Source organism: Suncus etruscus, chromosome 2 (genome assembly GCF_024139225.1).
Source record: "Suncus etruscus isolate mSunEtr1 chromosome 2, mSunEtr1.pri.cur, whole genome shotgun sequence".
NCBI classification, from domain to species: domain Eukaryota; kingdom Metazoa; phylum Chordata; class Mammalia; order Eulipotyphla; family Soricidae; genus Suncus; species Suncus etruscus.
This window is the reverse complement of record NC_064849.1, coordinates 66596568-66616980: the sequence shown is the minus strand read 5'-3', so window position 1 is coordinate 66616980 and position 20413 is coordinate 66596568. Positions and strand designations below refer to the sequence as shown.

The 20413-nt window shown below is 46.2% G+C and overlaps 1 protein-coding gene across 1 annotated transcript; it reads left to right on the top strand.

Annotated features, from left to right (window-relative positions):
• Positions 1 to 1007: 1007 nt before the first annotated feature.
• On the top strand, positions 1008 to 19014 carry ABHD4 (abhydrolase domain containing 4, N-acyl phospholipase B). The gene is made up of 7 exons (XM_049768636.1): positions 1008 to 1113; positions 4333 to 4421; positions 6295 to 6667; positions 6762 to 6916; positions 9690 to 9801; positions 16468 to 16654; positions 17515 to 19014. The coding sequence occupies exons 1-7, from the start codon at positions 1091 to 1093 to the stop codon at positions 17602 to 17604; spliced, it is 1029 nt and encodes a 342-aa protein (XP_049624593.1). The 5' UTR covers positions 1008 to 1090; the 3' UTR covers positions 17605 to 19014.
• Positions 19015 to 20413: the final 1399 nt, after the last annotated feature.

Here is a 20413-nt window from a genome sequence, read left to right as displayed (position 1 = left end):
GTATGTCCCTGAGAGAAGGGAAGGCATGAATCTTCCCCTTTCTGAGGGGTTCTTGGGCTTGAGCCCTGTCTTCCTGGGGAACTGGTTTGAGAAATCTCCGAAGCAAAGGAATGCATCTTGGCAAGAGCCACCGAGTTTTAGGGCTGCCAGAGAAAAGAAATACAGGCTGTCTGGTCATGTCCCGGATATTAAATGAGACATACGTATTATAAAAAGGTATTTGTTGTTTATCACAACTCCAGCTTTAATGAAGCTTCTGGGTTTCATAATGGCAAAAGCCGGGATCTGGCAGCGGTGTTAAGCCCCAGGCACAGTATGGGCACCATCAACCACGGATTTGAAGGGCCCTGAGGGGAAGAGGGCTAGGTCAGGGAAGCCAGCTGACAGGGATAGTGCTGTCCTTTTTTCTTCTTCTTTAAATATTTGTTTGCTTGTTTGTCTGTTTATTGGTTTTTGGACTACACCTAGAGGCACTCAGGGGTCACTCCTGGCTCTGCGCTCAGAAATTGCTCCTGGGATCATATGGGATGCCGAAATCGAATCCAGACCTGTCTTGGGAGCAAGGCAAACACCCTACCGCTGTGCTATCGCTCTAGCCCCAGTGCTGTCCTTTTGCAATGCAGAGGCTGGAGGGCTCGCTTGGGCAACACATATACTAAAGAAGCAATGCAGAGGCCGGAGAGATAGCCCGGAGGTAGGGCGTTTGCCTTTCATGCAGAAGGACGGTGGTTCGAATCCCGACATCCCATATGGTCCCCGGAGCCTGCCAGGAGCGATCTCTGAAAGTAGAGCCAGGAGTAACCGCTGAGCGCTGCCGGGTGCCACCCAAAAACAAAACAAAACAAAGAAACAAAAAAAAGCAATGTAGAGACTGAAGGGCTGAGTGCGCGGTAGTTTTGGACACCACCAGGACCCCAAATGCAGGGCCAGCCGGAGCTGGGTCCAAAGCCAGGCTGTCCCGAGCGCTCCCCGCTCCGCCCCCCGCGCTGACCACGCCCCACTGTGCTATCCGACCCTTTCCCGGGTCAGCTGGTGCTGGCGTCAGGGAGGGCTGGGCCGGTTCTGCGCGACCCGGCAGGGCTTGTTTACTATGGCTGATGATCTGGAGCAGCCGTGAGTAGATCCTTCTCGGTCTCCTTCTCTTTTTCTCACTCTCCTCTCTCTTTCTGGTCGGGATCCTGGCGAGATGCACAGTCGCAGACCCCTACCCACCTCGGCTGCAAGGGGTGGGCTGGGGGTGGCCGGGGCAGGGAGGTCCACCTTGACCCGGAGGAAGCGGCGGCCGAGCCCGGGGGGGATGCCGGCCCTGGTGCAACGCTTCAATAGCTCCTCCTGTGCCTGTGATCGGGACCCTCGAATCCTCGGGATGCTCGGCTGCCCCCCACCCAGCCACTGGTGCTCAGCCTCGGTGGGCATGCCCGAGGCCCTGGGGCACGCTTGTGCAATGCGGGTGTGTGTTTGCGCAGAGCTACTAGCTTTGCCTGTCCGGATCTGCCCCAGGACGAGTATCGGATCGGGGGTGTGGGAAGAATTTGGCTCTGCCGGTGGAGAGGGGAGAGGGTGGGGATGACAGGTTTCTATAACTCGAACCCTAGCCTAAAACTTTTCCGCTGGAGATCGAGCCAAGTTCTTTCTGGTCCTAACAGTCCTCTTAATGCTCCGGCTGCTGAACGCGAACTTATGGGACTTGCTAGCGCTGGTATCGGTGGCATCGGCGTGGATGCCACCTGTAGGTGGTGTGATTAGCAGCCTTGATAGTGCTCGGATGAAAGTTGCTTCGACTTAGAATGACTCAGCTCCCTGCCAGCTTGGGTTTCACCAGAAGAACAGGGTCATTCCCAGCTGGGCTCCCCATTTCCCCAGTGAGACCCTCTTTTCGGAGTTGCAATACCGGAGGCTTGCAGTGGTAATGACATTTAGGATCATGGTTGTTTCCTGGGCTTGAAGAAACTCTCCAGGAAAGCGTTGCTTTCTAAGCTGACTTTTTCCAAAAGGAAGTTTATGATGATATTCAGGAGTTAGAGCCACAGGCTAGAGTGGGAGTGGGGGTGAATGCCGGTAGCGGAGCTTTAAAAAAAAAAAAAAAAAAAAGGAAAAGAAAAGAAACCAGAAAAGTTAGGAGATGCGCCAAGACCTGGAAATCTAAAGAGTTAAGTTCCTCACTCAGCTCAGAATACTCAGCCCAGGATAAAAGCTCCCCCAAAAGAAGAAATCAGCCACCTGACACAGCTAACTTCATGGCTACGTGGCTTTGCTACTCCTTACCTCAGTTTCTCATGCCAGCCCTTATTTCCCCATCAGTATTGAGTGCTTGACACTATTTCCTGCACTTTGTCTGAAACATATTTTGATGAAGGAAAGTAAAATAAATCCCCCTCTGAGGGATATCTGCTGAGCAGTGCTGACTGCCCTTACAGAACCACATTTCTCTTGAGTGCTGCTGAGAACACATACAAGTTGTGGGATGCTGCTCACTGATTAGATTTGTTGTTCTCTGTGGTGTTATCTTAAGACTGGGCATATTTTCTGGCCCTGGTGTTTATACTTTAAGCCTCCAGGGAATTTCAGTAGTAAAAGGGTTCAGAGACTTACTTAAGACTGGATTAAGGAGCCAGAGAGATAGCTCTGAGTGAACTGAGCACATACTTTGCATGCAAAAAGCCTGGGTTCAACTTCCAGAACCAGCCACTGCATGTCCCCCAACATAGAACCTGGAGTAGCTCCTGAGCAACACCAGGTGTACCTCAAAAAAAAAGAAAAAGAAAGAAAACTTGAGACTGACTTGACCAAGATCAACAGTTCTCAGTAATGTACTGCCCTCAGCTTTTTTCAATACTCATGTAGTTGTCTGAGCTGTTTCTTGAAAACACTGAGAATTTAGAGTTATAATTCAGGTGAGGAAAAGGAAATGTGCCTATCTATGAATTTTGGCTCCACTCAAAAACCTCATTACTTATTCTGTATCATAGATACAGCTATTATCAATTAACTCTTTTCCAGAGTTAACTCTGGCACAGAAAGACTCAATAATATCCCCCAAAATCATGTTTCTGGTAAGTGGCAGTGTCAGGATTACAGCTCTATCCTCTGGCTTTAGTTCACATATCCCTTCAGAAAAGGAAGAGAAATGTAAGGATGTGGTTATATTCTGAGTTTTTGAACAGCAGAGGTTGGAACATCTAAGGAAGAGATATCTAGCTACAGGGATTTGAGAACTTGTTTTCCAAAATCCTCAGCCATCTATTATTTGCTCCTTTCTAAAAAAAAATAATAATAAAGAGACAATTTCTACAGACTATCACCATCTAAAATTCTGTGCAACAAATAATGAATCAGGATGCCCCCACACCACGACCAAGTTTAAGAAAAGAGAATTATTTTCTTTTTTGGTTTGGAGGCCACATTTGGCAGTGCTCTGGGGACCTTGTGAGGCCACGGGTTCAAATTTTGGACTCCTGCATACAAAGCATGCTCTGCATTGTGACCCTAAAAAAGATATTAAATCCTCATTTGTTGATTATTTTCTTTGTCTCAGGCACCTTACCAACTCCCTTGTATTGAGAAGTTCAAAGACAGGTAAATTAAGAGCCAAAGCATTCAATCTATAAATGATAAAAACTCAGGCTGTTTTTTATGCCTAAATGGGGGCTTTCTACTTTAACCCTGCAATGACTTCAAAGAGGTTCTCTGGGGTTTGAAAGAGAATTTATGCTGCTTGTCTTATCTGTTTTACTGTCTACTTTGGGAGGCAAGCTCTTCATTTTAAAATCTGGAAAGCCAGAGGCAATCTAGAGCTATCAGTGAATCACTGCTGGACTGGAACTCAGCTCTCCCACAGCCCTTCCCCACCTCTCCCTGTTCCAGTCTAAACAGTTTGATTTCCTGAGACCCTATTGACAGTACCAGTGTTTCCAAGGTTTGAGAAAAGGACTCCATACAAAACCCCCTATTTCTGTCCTTCAAAGTTACAACTAGCCCTAGAAATGGCAACATTAGCTAAAAGTTGACTCCCCTTTGTAATCTCAAACGTGATAACCATAGCCTAGGGAGTTGTAAAAACTAGAAAATAAAAATGATAATACATTGTGTGTGGTAAAGTTTAACATTCACAATGTTCTAAGTTTCTGTTGGAACAAAGGCATGTTGCTGGCCTTACAAGAGAAAAAATAGCAGGCAGAGAGAAACTGCTGGACAACAGAGCTTTTCTGCACATAAAAAAGACAGACTTCACTTGATTGGTCTTTGTAATAGTACCCCAGGTTGAAGGTCTCCATGTTTCCCTTCAATGTTGAGTGGAAATGGAAATGAGTGTTTCTTGTCTCCTTGTCCCAGGCCTCAAGGCTGGCTGAGCAGCTGGCTGCCAGCTTGGCGCCCCACATCCATGTCTCAGTTGAAGAATGTGGAATCCAAAATTCTTCAATGTAAGTAGAAAGGAGAGCTATTTTGTTTCCCTCAGGAGGCTCAGAACTTTCTCAGAACCTGGTATGAAGAGTCCCAGATCCTGATCAGCAGTGTTTGAGGTGGGAGGAAGGGATGCCAGTCCTTTGAGGGAAGAGATTCACACAAAGGATTCTATGTTCTGTAATCTCCCTCTGCAATGTTCATTTGCATCTCCTTCCCAACCCATCATCCAAGTTCCTGCCACATCTCACAACCTCACCACAAACCATACCCCGGCAGGTACACGCAATACCTAAGCACACAGTCTTTTCTTCTCTTTGTTCCTCTTTATAACTCACTCACTGTTCTCCCAAACACACCTCTTCAATTTTCCATCTTCCTACCTAGCAAGTAGTCCTATCTAGCAAGTATTCTTAGATATTCTCCTACTTGATAATATTCTAACCACTTAGCACATTACCCCACTAGTTTGCAATGCCCCAGATTAGCTTTTCTGGTTTTGTTTTTGCTTTTTTATTTGAAGGCCACCTAGCAGTGTTCAGGGATTACTCCTAGCTCTACACTTAGGAATTACTTCTCATTGGCTCAGGGGACCGTATGAAATGCCAGGTTTAGAATGTGAGTTGACTGTGTGCAAGGCAAGATCCATACGCTCTGTATTATCACTCCAGCCCCAGATCAGCTTTCTTGAGTAGCTACATTAGAGCCAGGTATCCCAGAAATAGCAATGTCACAGTTCAGGACAGAACCCTTAAGCCCTATTATTCCTGGATTTCTCAGTGCTGCTACTCCAACCCAGGTTTCTCTCTCCTTGGTGAACCTAAAATAATGCAGCCACAAAACAAATACAGCCTGTTTCCTGGCCATTTTCCACAGGCTGCTTTGTCAATGACTGCTTTGAGCAGACCGCTAATGCTGCCCATGGAGTCTTTTTTTTTGGGGGGGGGTCGCACACCCGGTAGCATTCAAGGGTCAGTCCTGGCTCTGAGCTCAGAAATCATTCCTGGCAGGCTCTGGGGACCATATGGGATACCAAATGGGATATATGACTGGAATCAAACCCTAGTAAGCCACATGCAAGAAAAAAATACCCTACTGCTGTGCTATCACTCTGGCCCCAGTTTTGAAGGCATCCCTTGAGGACCCAGCATGACCTGATATGAGTTTGTCATCTTTTTTTTTATAATTCAATTTATTTATTTATTTATTTATTTATTTATTTATTTATTTATTTATTTATTTATTTATTTATTTATTTATTTTGGGGGTTTGGGCCACACCCAGCAGTGGTCAGAGGTTACTCCTGGCTCTGCACTCAGAAATCCTTCCTGGCAGGCTTGGGGGGCCATCCATAGAGGGTGCTGGGGATCAAACCCAGATCCATCCTGGTCATCTGAGTTCAAGGCAAACACCATACTGTTGTGCTATCACTCCAGCCTTGAGTTTTTATGTTGATAGAGACATGTCAAGGGACTCTAGGGCTCCCCATTATAACCCTCATATTCATTCCCCAATATGAACCTTAGTCCCTTAGTCCATGCCTATCATTTGTCCACCTGACTCAATTCTAGTCACAGCTTCCCTCCCAGACACTCTCAGTGGGAACACTTCTGTCCATCAGTCAAACCCCAAGTATGAGCATGAGCTCAGGGAATGGTGGAGCTGCTACCACTTGGGCCCAAAGGGAGCTCCACAAATGGCCTCTAGGAAGAAGGTAACTCCCATTAGACCATTGACAAGTTGTACTTGGCAGCTAATATTTCAGCAGTATGATCTGCAGTTGGGGCAAAGAATAGGGTCCAGCTGGACTTGGGAGTTGAAAGTGCTGAACTGTTGAGGCGTTCTGAGGGCTAGCTGACGTAATGAAGTGCCTTAGCATTTCCTTCTCCCCAGGCCTCCAGAACAAGTTCCTGGCTCGGTATGTTTCCCTCCCAAACCAAAACAAGATCTGGACGGTGACTGTGAGTCCCGAGCTCAGGGAGCGCACCCCTCTGGTGATGGTGCATGGTTTTGGTGGTGGTGTGGGCCTCTGGATCCTCAACATGGATTCACTGAGTGCCCGGCGTACCCTTCACACCTTTGATCTGCTCGGCTTCGGACGAAGTTCAAGGCCAGCATTCCCAAGGGATGCCGAGGGTGCTGAGGATGAGTTTGTAACCTCGATAGAGACTTGGCGGGAGAGCATGGGGATCCCCAGTATGATCCTCCTGGGCCACAGTTTGGGAGGATTCCTGGCCACCTCCTACTCCATCAAGTACCCTGAAAGGTAAGGGGGAGACCCGTGAACCTGCCAGTATTCCCTCCTGACCAAGTTCTTCTGCAAGTGACTGAACCTTACCATTTCCATTGTGCTCCTTTAGAGTTAAGCACCTTATCCTGGTGGACCCATGGGGCTTTCCCCTCCGGCCGACAGACCCAAGTGAGATCCGTGCTCCTCCAACCTGGGTCAAGGCTGTGGCTTCAGTCCTAGGACGTTCCAATCCACTGGCTGTTCTTCGAGTGGCAGGGCCCTGGGGTGAGTAGCCTTCAGATAAAGTCTTTCAACTATGGTTGATCTGTTCTGTTTGTTGTTGTTTTCTTTTGTTTTGGAGGTCACATTTGGCAGTAAGTAGGGGTTACTCCTGGATTTGCTCTCAGAAATTACTCCTGGTAGTTTATGGAGACCATATGGGATGCCAGGGATCAAACCTTAGTCAGTGGAATGCAAGGCAAATCCCTTAACCAAGGCTGACCCCAAAGTTGATCCAATCCCCCAAGGCTCATCTCCTCTTGCATCTCGATTCCTGTCTTCCCTGTTCCTAAAAAGCAGGGATGGACTTGCAGAAGTTCTTTAAAGCTATTGATCTGGACCAGATCCACCTCTCCTGTGGATGAAGGTGCCCTGTTCTTTTTTGTTTAGTGAGAAAAGCTCTCCTTTGTAAGAGACAAATGGAATAGAACTACTATTCTGTGCCTTGGAGAGAGAGAGAGAAAATGAGAGCACTTCAGTGTTGAGTGAGTTTACTTTTGTTTGGAATTAACACTGTTGCATGTGTGAGTTTGTAGTAAACTGTTGGTGATTCAGCAGTACTCACCACTAGAGCCCATTTCTGTGGTCTTCCCAGTTACTGAAGTGGGTGTCACAACCATAGCCTCCACAAGAAGCAGAGGCAGACAAGCCCCCTCTAAGTCATGCCTTCCCCCGGGGAGTCTCCACATCCTCACCAGGTAATAACGATCAGCAAGAGACTAGAGTAGGTAAGGAGCTAGCCTTGCTTACGGCTGATCCTGGTACAAAGCCCCACCAGCAGTGATTCCTGAGCACAGAGCCAAGAGTAAGCTCAGCACCACTAGATGTGGCTCTAAAACAAAACAAAAATTGAAGGCTGTCAGCAAATTCCATGGATGAAGAGAGGTAAGACGGTCATGGGAGCCATTCAGAGCTCTAGAAGGTCCACTGCCTTCATTTTTGCCTATAGTCTATTTCTGCCTCAGTGCCCTATGATAATACAGTGCAAGGAATTAAATCTGTTGCTTCCCTATACCTAACTTGTACTCCAGTCCTTTGAGCTTCCCAGCTTATGACCTTCTATTTGTTTGACTCCCTTATATGTCAGTCACTGATGGCTGATGTCTGTATAGTAAATTTCCCTGACTAGTCACCAAACTCATTGCTAGTGACTCAGGAAGAATAATATATTGGTACTTTGAAAGAAGTATACTGTCTTTGGAGAAAACAGGATCATGATCATATGAGCAGAAGATAAGGGTCGGATGAAGGGAAGGATAACAAGCAACATTGGTGCTGGCAGGGAAGAATGAACCAACTCCAGCAGGCTCTCACCCTTTCTCCAGAGGGGCCCTGCTGTCACTAGCCTCCTCCTCTCTGTACCTGAGCTGGCCAAGGTCCTGTGTAGACACAAGAACTAATACAGTTGGGACCCTGGAGGAGGAAGCCTGCAGGCTTCCCTGCAACAGCTGTGTCCCTTGCACCTCTTGCTGCTTCTACCAGGATGAAGAAGACCCCCAGAGAGACTAGAAGTAGAACCTGAGGCTTCATTTGCACTGTTGCTTTGTTTCCAGCATCCTGCTGCTTTTCCATGAGCCATAAAGCAAGGAGGAGGAAGTGGTGCTCTCAACATAGCCCTGTCTGAGAGGACAGTGTTCAGCTTACCTCTGCCCTTGGATTCCCTTACAGCCCTGAACTTGAGAAGACTCTTGGGAGATTGTCTGGTTTCATCCACTTTCATTAGGTTAGAAGTCCAAAAGGTCTCAGCAAGAAAGAGCATGACTTGGACTGTAAAAGAAAAGTATTTCCACCATGAACTTTTGTGGGGCTTGTGATTCTTGGAGGAAAATATCTTAGAACACCAGTGAGGTGAACATAACCTGGCCTCTGCTGGGACACTAGACTGTCTATATTTTTCAATACTCAAAAGAATCACTTAGAGACCTCTGTAGCTTCCAGATCTTCTTACACACACTTTTGGTGTGTGGTTAAAATTGTTCATGACTTATTTTTGGACCAGAGAGAGAATATAGCAGGTAAGGTACTTGCCTTCCATGTATCCGATCTGGGTTCAATCTCTGGTACCTTTTATGGTCCCTTGATCCCACCAGGAGTAAGCCCTGAACATAACCAGGTATGGCTTTAAAAGGGGGGGGGGGGGCAGAGAGATAGCATAGCAGTAGGACATTTGCCTTAGATGCAGAAGGACGGTGGTTCGAATCTTGGCATCCCATATGGTCCCCCGAGCCTGCCAGAAGAGATCGATTTCTGAGCACAGAGCCAGGAGTAACCCCTGAGTGCTGCCGGGTGTGGACCCCCCCCCCCAAAAAAAAAGAAGAGAAAGAAAATAAAGTAAATCAGTAACGAACAACTTTACCTTTGAAGAAAAAAACTAGTTTGAACAACCTTGTAGCCATAGTGCTTAAATAAAAATGGAAGGAGGGAGGGAGGGTGGGAGGGAGGGAGGGAAGGGAAGAAGGGAGGGAAGGGAAGGAGGGAGGGGAGGGAGGGAGGAAGGAAGGAAGGAGGGAAGGAAGGAAGAAGGGAAGGGAGGAAGGGAAGGAGGGAGGGGAGGGTAGGGAGGGAGGGAAGGTAGAGAGGGAGGGAGGGAAGGGAAGGAAGGAGGGAGGGTAGGGAGGGAGGGAAGGTAGAGAGGGAGGGAGGGAGTGGAGGGAGGGAGGGAGGGAGGGAGGGAGGGAAGGGAGGCAGGGAGGGAGGAAATTTTACAGGGAGGTATCTCCTGCAAACTTTCCCCTCTTTTCACCCCAACAGGTCATTTTCTGTTTTCTGTCTCTCCTAGGACCTGGTCTGGTACAGCGATTCCGGCCGGACTTCAAGCGCAAGTTTGCAGATTTCTTTGAAGATGACACCATATCAGAGTATATCTACCACTGCAATGCTCAGAACCCCAGGTGAAGCACTTCCCAGAACCAGTTGGGGTAGACCGAAGAGGGAGATAAAATCCAAATGCTGGGAAGCTCCCAAGCGACTGCACAGTTCTTCTAGGCTGTATTTCTGCTTCCAGAAACTTCTCATTCAATTAGGAGAAAAAAAAACATTAGCTGGCTTGATCATTTCCAAAGAGATTCCCCAAGGATTGGCACAAAGGGATAAAGAGGATAATAGATTAATTAAACGTGGCAATGTCCCTAGAGAATGACCCTTCTCTTCTTCCCTTGAGAAAGGCATTTAGCCCAACAGGCAGAAGTCTGAAAAAACAGCTTGAAAAATCTTTCTTTTTAAATTGAAAAGGTAATGCAAATGTGGTATTTTTTTCTAAAGGCACAAAAGAAAGAGAAAGAAAGAAAGACGTTCCTATCTGTGACCCCTCACGCAGTGCCCTCCTGAGCTTGCTGATCTGCATCTTGGCAGCTGTCGGGGGCAGAGTCAGAAATAATCTTCCCCTCGGGCAGTGCCTGTGAGTGGCTGATATGGGTGCTGAGTCTGTGGCACCATCTCTGTGGAGGCCTCCCCCACCCCCTGGCTAGTTGGGAGACTCAGGGAACCAAGGTCACTGAACGGGTAGAGCCGCCTCCTCCCTTCCCATTCTGTCCAGCTCCCCCTTTGTCAGCACAAAGCCGTGCCAGGGTGGGGTCTGCATCATGGCAGTATGGTCTGAGCATTGGCTTCCAACCCGAAGGCTTTTGGACAGCGTGGGAACTATCCATCCAACATTTCACATGAGCTGAGCTAATTGAAAGGCCCCTATTAAGCAGCAGTATAGAAACTCAGCTCAGCAATCAAACCAGCGAGCCCCCAGCTTCCTGCCATCAACCCCTCTCTCTGCCCCACACTGGCTCAGTGCCAGTCTCAGACCTATTGAGGCCTCACAGGCCCAGCTCAAGCCCATGCCACGAAGGGTTTTCCAGTCCCAGATCTGGTTTTGTATAATGGCTTCCCAGTCTAAGCCGCAGAACATATCGTCTTGAAATACATTTGTTTTCTAGAGAACACAGCCATAACTCCGTCAGTGATGGCTATCTCCTCCTGCAAGACATTATTTGGTTTGGGGGCTTATATGTTAGTTTGTTTTCAATTGTAGCATCTCTCCTAATGCTCATCGAAGAGCCAAACTACTGTCAGGGATTAAATCCAGGTCCTCATGACTGCAAGACCTGTGCTCTACTCCTTGTGCCCCTATACAATGCCTCAGTGTTTTGATTTGTTAGGGTTGGGGGGCCATACTCAGCAGTGCTCAGGGAACCATGTAGTGCTAGAGATAGAATCCACGTCACCCATATGCAGGACCTCTACTTCCCCTGAGCTATCTCCAGCCTCTCTGCCCTTTTTCTTTTTTCTTTTTTTCTTGGTTTTTGGGCCACACCTGGCGGTGCTCAGGGGTTATTCCTGGCTGTTTGCTCAGAAATAGCTCCTGGCAGGCACGGGGGACCATATGGGACACCGGGATTCGAACCAACCACCTTTGGTCCTGCATCGGCTGCTTGCAAGGCAAACGCCGCTGTGCTATCTCTCCGTCTGCCCTTTTTCTTAACTAAAATAATGTTTTGCCATTATATATGTTTATAAGTATATATGTTTTAAGGATACATCCTTATAAATTAGCATCTATATATACTACATTATGTTAATCTTCAGAATTCTAATTTTCATCTATCACCATACAGCTGACCTGCTCTGCTGTATTCACTCACTCACCTTCCACCTTCCCTGAAAGCACTCAATTTATTTATTTACTTATTTACTTATTTATTTATTTTGGTATTTGGGCCACACACCCGGTGACACTCGGGTTACTCCTGGCTATGTGCTCAGAAATCACTCCTGGCTTGGGGGACCATATGGGATGCTGGGGGATTGAACTGCGGTATGTCCTAGGCTAGCACAGGCAAGGCAGATGCCTTATTGCTTGTGCCACCACTCCAGCACCAAAGCACACAATTTTCTAACCCCCTGAATTTTTTTTTGTTTTTGGGAGCCACATTCAGCAGTAATCCAGCTCAGGGGTAACTTCACTTTCTGCACTCAGGAATCACTTCTGTCGGGCTAATGACTATATGGGATGCCAACAATCTAATCTGGGTTGTCTGTATGCAAGGCAAGTGCTTTACTCACTGTACTATCTCTTTTATCCCTTTGAATGTTTCTTTTTGTTTTTAATAATACTTAATTTATTTAAGCACCATGTTTACAACATTATTCATGATTGAGTTCTAGTCATAGAATGTATACCACCAGTGTACATTTCCTGCCTCCAGTGTACCCAATTTTCCTCCCATCCTCCTATCTGCCTGCCTCTTGGCAGACATTTTTTTTTAAAACTTGATTGTTTGGTTTTTGGGCCACACTCAGCAGCACTCGGGTTATTCCTGGCTCTTCTGCACTTAGAAATCGCCCCTGGCAGGCTAGGGGACCATACTGGGAACCAAACCAGGTCCCTCCGGGTCAGCTGCATGCTAGAAACACCCTACCGCTGTGGTCTCTCTCTGGCTCCTTGGCAGACATTTTATTTCTCTATCTCTTTCTCTCTATTTTTCTTACTTTTATTCTCCCTTTTTGACATTGTGGTGTGCACTACTTTTTTTTTTTTTTTTGGTGGGGGGGGGTCACACCCGGCAACACTCAGGGGCTACTCCTGGCTCTACGCTCAGAAATCGCCCCTGGCAGGCTCAGGGGACCTTATGGGATGCTGGGATTTGAATCACCGTCCTTCTGCATGCAAGGCAAACACCCTACCGCTGTGCTATCTCTTTGGCCCGGTTTGCACTACTTTTAATGAAAGGGTATGTGTCATGCATATAAATTTATCCCTTTTAGCACCCTGTTTTTGTCCAGAGTGGCAAGTTTCAACTTGCCTTATCATAGTGCTCCTTTCTCCACCCTAACTGCACTGACCCACTATTTGTGGCAAACTTCCTACCATGGACTGGATTTCCTGATCCACATCCCTATTGTCTCTGGGTATTATAACCATACTATCTTTTATCTCTTTTATATACCACAAATGTGATATATATTATATATAATATATTACATTATATATTATTCCATGTCTGTCCCTCTCCCTCTGACTCATTTCACTCATGACTTAATTCTTCTTAACTACTGCATAGTATTCCATTGTGTAGATGTACCAGTTTCTTTAGCCACTCATTTGTTCTTGGACACTTGGATTGTTTCCAGATTCTGGCTATTATAAATAGTGCTGCAACTAATATAGGAAAATAGAAGGCTTTTCTGCATGGTATTTTTGGGTTCCTAGGATATACCCCTATGAATAGTATTGCTGATTATATGGAAGCTTAATTTCTAGTTTTTTGAGGAATATCCCTATTGTTTTCGAAAAAGGCTGGACCAGTCTACATTCCTACCAGTCGTGAATGAGAGTCCCTTTCTCCCCACATCGTGCCATCATTGGTTATTCTTTTTTGTTTTTGTTTTTGTTTTTGGGTCACACCCAGCATCGCTCAGGGGTTACTCCTGGCTCCACGCTCAGAAATCGCTCCTGGCAGGCTTGGGGGACCATATGGGATGCCAGGATTCGAACTGATGATCTTCTGCATGAAAGGCAAACGCTTTACCTCCATACTATCTCTCCGGCCCCAGCATTGGTTATTCTTGTTCTTTGTGATGTGTGCCAGTTTCTGTGGTGTGAGATGATATCTCATATATCTCATAGTTGTTTTGATTTGTATCTCCCTGATGATTAATGATGTGGAGCATTTTTTCATGTGCCTTTTGGCCATATATTTCTTTGAGGAAATATCTGTTCATTTCTTCTCCCCATCTTCGGATGGAGTTAGACTTTTTCTTGTTACGTTCTATCAGTTTCTATTATATCTTAAATATTAACCCCTTATCTGATAGGTGTTGGATGAATAGTTTCTCTCATTCCATTGGCAATCTTTGTATCCTGGTCACTGTTTTCTTTGAGGTGCAGAAGCTTCTCGGTTTAATGTAGTCCCATTTGCTTATCTTTACTTCCACATGCTTGACCAGTGGTGTTTAATCTTGAAGATTTCTTTAGCTTTAATGGAGTATTATGCCTATATTATCCTCTATATATCTTATGGTGTCAGATTTGATACCAAGGTCTTTAATCCATTTTTATTTGACCTTTGTGTATGGTGTGATAAAGAGAAATCTGAGTCCACTTTTTGCAAGTAGTTGACCAGTTTTTCTGAACCACTTGTTGAAGAGACCTTGCTCTACTTTGTAGTTTTTGCTCTTGTATCAAAGACTGATTGATCATAAACCTGAGGGTCCAGTTCTTTTTTTTTTTTTTTTTTTTTTTTTGGTTTTTGGGCCACACCCGTTTGATGCTCAGGGGTTACTCCTGGCTATGCGCTCAGAAATCGCCCCTGGCTTGGGGGAACCATATGGGACGCCGGGGGATCGAACCGCTGTCCGTTCCTTGGCTAGCGCTTGTAAGGCAGGCACCTTACCTCCAGCGCCACCGCCCGGCCCCGAGGGTCCAGTTCTTAATACTTAAGTCTATTCCATTGATCTGAGGGTCTATCTTTAACAATGCCATGCTGTTTTAATGACTATTTTATAGTATAGTTTAAAGTTGAGGAAGTTATTTCTACCTTTTTATTTTTATTTATTTATTGCCAAGGATTGCTTTAGCTATTTTTGGACATTTATTATTCCAAATGAATTTCAAGAGTATTTGATCTTCTTTGAAAAATATCATGGGTATTTTTTATCATGGGTATTTTTAAGGGATTACATTAAATCAGTACAATATTTGGAAAATATTGCCATTTTAATCATGTTAATCCTCCCAATCCATGAGCAGAGTATATGTTTCCACTTCCTAGTGTCCTCTTTTATTTCTTGAAGCAGTGTTTTGTAGTTTTCTTTGTATAGGTCTTTCACCTTTTTAGTTAAATTAACTCCAAAGTACTTGATTCTCTGAGGCACAATTGTGAATGGAAGTATTTTTTAAATATCTTTTCCTTCTCCTTCATTATTTGTGCATAGCAAAGCCATGGATTTTTGTGTATTAATTTTGTAGTATACAAGTATATTTTTTCTAGGAGTTTTAAGTGGAAACCCTGACAAACTCTTGGAAAACTCATTCTTCCCTTGTAAAGTGTGGCATATAGCTAAAGGTACCATGCTTTACCTATCCCTAGTAGCTTTGTACTTACTTGCACTTTTTTTTTATAATTATCTCAGAAGTCAGTATTACTCTCTTCAATTTGTACTTGAGGAAATTTAGAGCAGGTATATTCAGATTGCATGATCTGCTGAAAAAAAAAAAAACATAAAAAACATAGCCAGGGATAGAGTTCATGTCTGACTGATTCCAGAGTCCATGATTTTTCTACTGTTTGGCAACATCTTAAGAAAACACCTTTTTGGTGGTGGGAATGTTGTACTGGTGAAGGGGGTGTTCTTGTTATGACTGAAACCCAACTACAAACATGCTTGTAATCATGGTGCTTAAATATATTATTAAAAACACACATACACACACACATTTTTGTCTGTGCAGAACCAGGCTTCGTTTCTCTCAACTGGAGATATAATACTGAGCAAGCCAAACTTGATAAGCAGCAGTTTACTCCCTATTTCTTTTGTCTCCTGCAAAAGTCTTGTGACCGCAAATGATGTGGCTTTTCGGTTATACCTAAGAAGCTAGCCCAGGAGAGGTAACAAAGCAATCTTCTGTCTTCCTGGAACAAGACTGATGTTCTGTTCCAGAGTCAATTCTGGAAAGCTTTTTATTGAAACAGAGGCCCCGTTCACTGTTATTGAGGTGCTGGAGGTAGAGACAGGGGACCACTCCTCATGATGCTTAGGTCCATCAGGGATACACCTAGTAGTAGTAAGGATTGTGGGTGGGACTTACACCTTCCAGGCTAGTGCTTTACCACTTGCTATCTCCCCACCTCAACATTAGGAAGCTCTTTGTTCTCTAGTACTTGCTTTTCAGAATCTACCCAGATGAGGGGCTGAAGATATAGTACAGCATTTAGTGTATTTGCCACACACTTTACCAACCTGGGTTTGATCCCTGACATTCCATATTTCCACCCACCCCCCAGCACCAGCAGGAGTAATTCCGGAGTGCAGAGCCAGGAGCAACCCATGAGCATGGCCAGGTGTAGCCCCCCCAAAAAAAAATTTTAAAAATATAGAAGCATCTCAGATGAATTACTCAACCTCTTCCTCCAACCTTAGGAGTTTAAGATTGTACTTGACACCACTTGCACCAATTTTCAATTCTTGGGAAACAATACTTTTTTTTTTACATATTTAGTTATTTTATACCTATTACCCTGGCATTTGAGCTCCAGGAGAGGGCCCCCCACCTCTGGCTTGTTTGTGTGTACCCCTGCTTCACCCAGGGTACATGAGTATCTGTTGAGAAAATGATGCTGTTGATTTCTTGTGCCATTGTTAGTGCCACAAGTTTTCTCACATATGTACTCCTGGCTGGAGATATATCTTCATCTTCACATTCTTTGATGGGCACAGAAACTGGAGTATAGAAATGAAATACAAAGATGAGTAAGATACTACCCTCACCTCTAAGAGGCACTAAGAAGTTGAAATTTTGGCTGTAGGGTTTATTCTCTTCATTGTCTCATCTCATTTTGCCTCTCCAGTGGAGAGACTGCATTCAAAGCCATGATGGAATCCTTTGGCTGGGCTCGGCGCCCCATGTTGGAGCGAATTCACTTGATTCGAAAAGATGTGCCCATCACCATGATCTATGGGGCCAACACCTGGATCGATACCAGTACAGGAAAAAAGGTGAAGCTGCAGCGGCCAGACTCCTATGTCCGAGACATGGTACGTTGGCCAACCCAAGAGCAGGATGAGGCAGAAAAGCTGAATGTATATGTTGACTGACTCTCAGCCAGGGTGGCCCATATGAACAAGAGGATGGATCAGGGAATCCAAGAGGAAGAGAAGTGGATAGATGGAGGGAAAAGGAATAAATCGACTGATGCAGGAGGAATGGATAGATTAAGGGGAGAGGAATGGATAGACGGGAATGGATAAATTAAGGGGAGAGGAATGGATAGACTGAGAAGAAAGGAATGGATACACAGGGGGAGGAATGGATAGACTGAGGGGAGGAATGGATCTATTTGGTAGAAGGAATGGTAGATTGAGTGTAGAGGAATGGATTAAATGGGGGAGGGTATAGAAGATTAGGTAGATGAATAGATGTTAGTGGCTAGTTGATGCAGAATAGTGAATTTGAAAATATTGGCTGTCCATCCTTTCCTAAAGAGAGGCACAGACATCAAGTTGCCACTCTCACTGCCCTATAATTCTGATCCAAGACCAGAGCCAAGAAGGGCAGAGTGAATAGTAAAGATTACAAGCTTTCCCCCTCACTCCTGCTTCCCTTTACCACAGACTCCTCCACCCTCATTTACTACTGAGCCTTTTTGATGATAAGGCTGGACATCCCCCCGTGGACCCCAGTTTACTGTGCCTCTGAATGAAATAAGCAGGGAGTGGGGGCTAATGAAGGAGAGGAGGGAAAGGAATAGTCACAGAGGAGTAGGATGGGGAATCCCACAGCAAAATGCAAACATCAGGGAGGAAGTGGATTGTTGTTCTCATAAGTGCTCAGGATGGCTGGCAAGTGGGTCTGAAGGAGATTAAGTGGTACCTATGCCCTGGGTCCCTCTCTACAGGAGATTGAGGGCGCATCACATCATGTCTATGCGGACCAGCCACATATCTTCAATGCCGTGGTGGAGGAGATCTGCGACTCTGTGGACTGAGCTGCTGGCTGTCTCCAGAGGAAGAAGAGAAAGCCAGAGAGTCTACTCTCATCTCCCTGTCTGCTTACTCACCCTCTATCCTTTCCTCTCATACTAACAAATACCAGACAGACAGAGGCCTGGGCTGTCCCCAGGGCAGGACCCCAATGAAAAGAGCCGTCCTGAGCCCATACAACAGCCATGAAAGGCCTTGAACTCCCAGCCTGAGGAAGAGCATGAAGGGTGGTACCGTGTCACCCTATTTTTCCCATGCCAAGTGGTGGCCAGATGGTGGCTGTGAAGGGGTTGCACTGAGCCACGTTCCCTCTCTGTGCCAAAGGGAGGGCGGCCTCTTCTCTGGACAATGGAGCAACTTTCCCCAGCTCTGGAACATTTGAGGAAGGGGATTCTTTCTCCTCCTTCACACCCTGGCCCTCCCCTCACTACCACCATCCCATACCAGTTCCATCTGGGCTCTGGCTCCGTCTCGTTCCCTCTTCATGACTAAGAGCAGGCAGGCCTGGGACTGCTGTGACCAGCAGAGTTTCTTCCCCAACCTGAGCTGTCATCTCCAAAGTCCTCACACATAATTGAGGGACCAGTGAGGACAAGGCATGGCTGGCCCATGTGACACAGATCCGGTCCTGGAGAGCTGAAACCAGGCTTGCTTACACCCAGTGCTTGTGTCCTGAGGCGGGTCCTAGTCACTGGCCCAGATGAAGCCCTCCAGCCCCCACATTCCAGTTTCCTTAGGCATTGTGCTACTGTCCTGCTCTGCCTCTCCGCCCTGGTTACTGAGCTGGGGACACTCAAGAGCGTTCCTGCTCCTTAGACTTCCCAATGGATGGCGTTTGGCCTTCCTCTGTGCCTTGGGCCCTGAAGCCCCACCTGAATATAGAGCAAAGGTGGCCCCTGCTGGAGAGTGATGGGAAACACCTTTAGCCTGTTAGGATTCCAACACCTACCAGTATGGCAGGATTTTGTCCTGTCTGCTGCTGAGCGGAGCCCCTCCCCCACCTTGCTGCCCCTGTGCCTGAGTCCCTACCTTTGGTCCATTGGGGAGCCACAAACCTGAAGTTCCCTGTCCTTATCACCCATGGGATGGTTCTCACTGGCTGGGTCTCCACCCTCTCTCAAGTCCCTCAGTCTCTAGCTTACAACCCTCCTCAACCACCCTTCTCCCACTCCCCAATACCCACCTCCTGTCTGTCTCTCCCAGACTGGTTCCAGTTGCTGCTTCGAGGTCTGGGTGGTCAGCTGGGCCTGACCTCAGAACTCAGGCAGTGCCTGCCTTGCCCTTCACTTTTATAAAGCCAACCCTTCCACCAGAATAGTATTAACTCCTGGTGCTTTGTTCTACTGCTCCGGCTGCCTTGGGCTCCTTTTCTATATTAATAAAGAAATGAGTAAATGCCTCTGGCAGTGATGACATTGTTGCTCCAAAAATCTCTAGGGATACTGCTGAATTCTCCATAGCCTTGGGATTCCTGACTCAGGGAAAGGGCTCAGAGGTAGGCTCCCAATAGTTCATGACCTCCAAGGCAGTGCCACATTTTCTTTCTCCACTCAGCTCAGAATCCACATTTGAGTAGGCTGCTGCAGCCAACTCCTCCTATGGAGAATGAGGTATTCAAATAGGCTAAGTCCCAATGCAGAAGTAGGTAGAATTGGTGCTCTGTACTGTCAATTCAGTAGCCCTGTCTTCAACTACTACTCCAGGCCAGTGTTTGGGTTCCAAGGGGACTACAGTTGAAAATCACATAATTAGGGAACCAGAGCACAAGAGTAGGAGGGCCAGCCTGTGAGACATGGGGTCACAGAAAGAAAACTAGGTCAAAAGGAAACTACAGTTGGGAAAGGAGGAACATTGCTATAAACAACTGAGCATGGAGGGCTAGAGAGGTGGCACTAGAGGTAAGGCGTCTGCCTTTCAAGGACTAGCCTAAGATGTCCCATATGGTCTCCCCAAACCAGGAGCGATTTCTGAGCACATAGTCAGGAGTAACCCCTGAACGTCAACAGGTGTGGCCCAAAAACCAAACAAACAAAAAAAAACTGAACATGGGCAGTGTCTAAAGCTCATTCTCAGCCTATCCTCTGGGGCTCAGTTCAGCTATTTCCATCAGAAAATGCTGTTCCCCACCCCCAGGCTAGACTCAGGCTGCCCTTCTACGTATCTCTGTGACACATTTGAGTGCCCCTTTTGTAAAACTCATAAACTTGGGGCAGGATCATAACACAAATTGAGCATATGCCGACAAATGCAAGGCCTTAAATTCATTCCTGGTGCCTTAAAGTGGTACCATAAAATGGATAAGCTGAAAAAGCCTCATTCAGCAGTGATGACAGCTGAGCCTCAGGAAAGGAGGAGAGGAGGGTGGGAACATATCTGAGGTGAAAACAGGAGATCTCTGTCAGCAGGGACCAAGCCTCTGAGACCAGTTGGAGCAGTGTGCATGAGGTTCCTTGTGGCAATTCGAAGAATGTCCTTTCTGTACCAAGGGGAAGAAATGTCTGGAATGAGGGTCAGATTGGGATGGTAGATAGAATCAGATCTGAAACTAGAAACAACAGCTCTGTGAGGAAGAAACAGGAAGGGTGGGTGCCCTCGGGGAACTTGGAGGCCTCTTCCTGTTCTAGGCAGAGATGCTGTTCGCTTGGATTTGGCCAGTGCCTGATAGATGTAAAGGAGAAAAATGCAAGAAATGTTCAGCATGTAAAATCAAAATAACTTGATGTCAGCTTAGGTGCTACCATCCCTTTAGAGAATGAATCATGAGAAGAAGTACTTACCAAACCTTCTCACATAACAAAACAACTTGGTCACTTA

What these genes read in the sequence shown, in the direction of transcription:
- ABHD4 (XM_049768636.1), top strand. Translation starts at nt 1,091, where the DNA reads ATGGCTGATGATCTGGAGCAGCC. An exon ending in GCTGATGATCTGGAGCAGCC is followed by an intron (nt 1,114 to 4,332) that starts GTGAGTAGATCC and finishes TCCTTGTCCCAG; the next exon opens with GCCTCAAGGCTGGCTGAGCA. An exon ending in TCGAGTGGCAGGGCCCTGGG is followed by an intron (nt 6,917 to 9,689) that starts GTGAGTAGCCTT and finishes TGTCTCTCCTAG; the next exon opens with GACCTGGTCTGGTACAGCGA.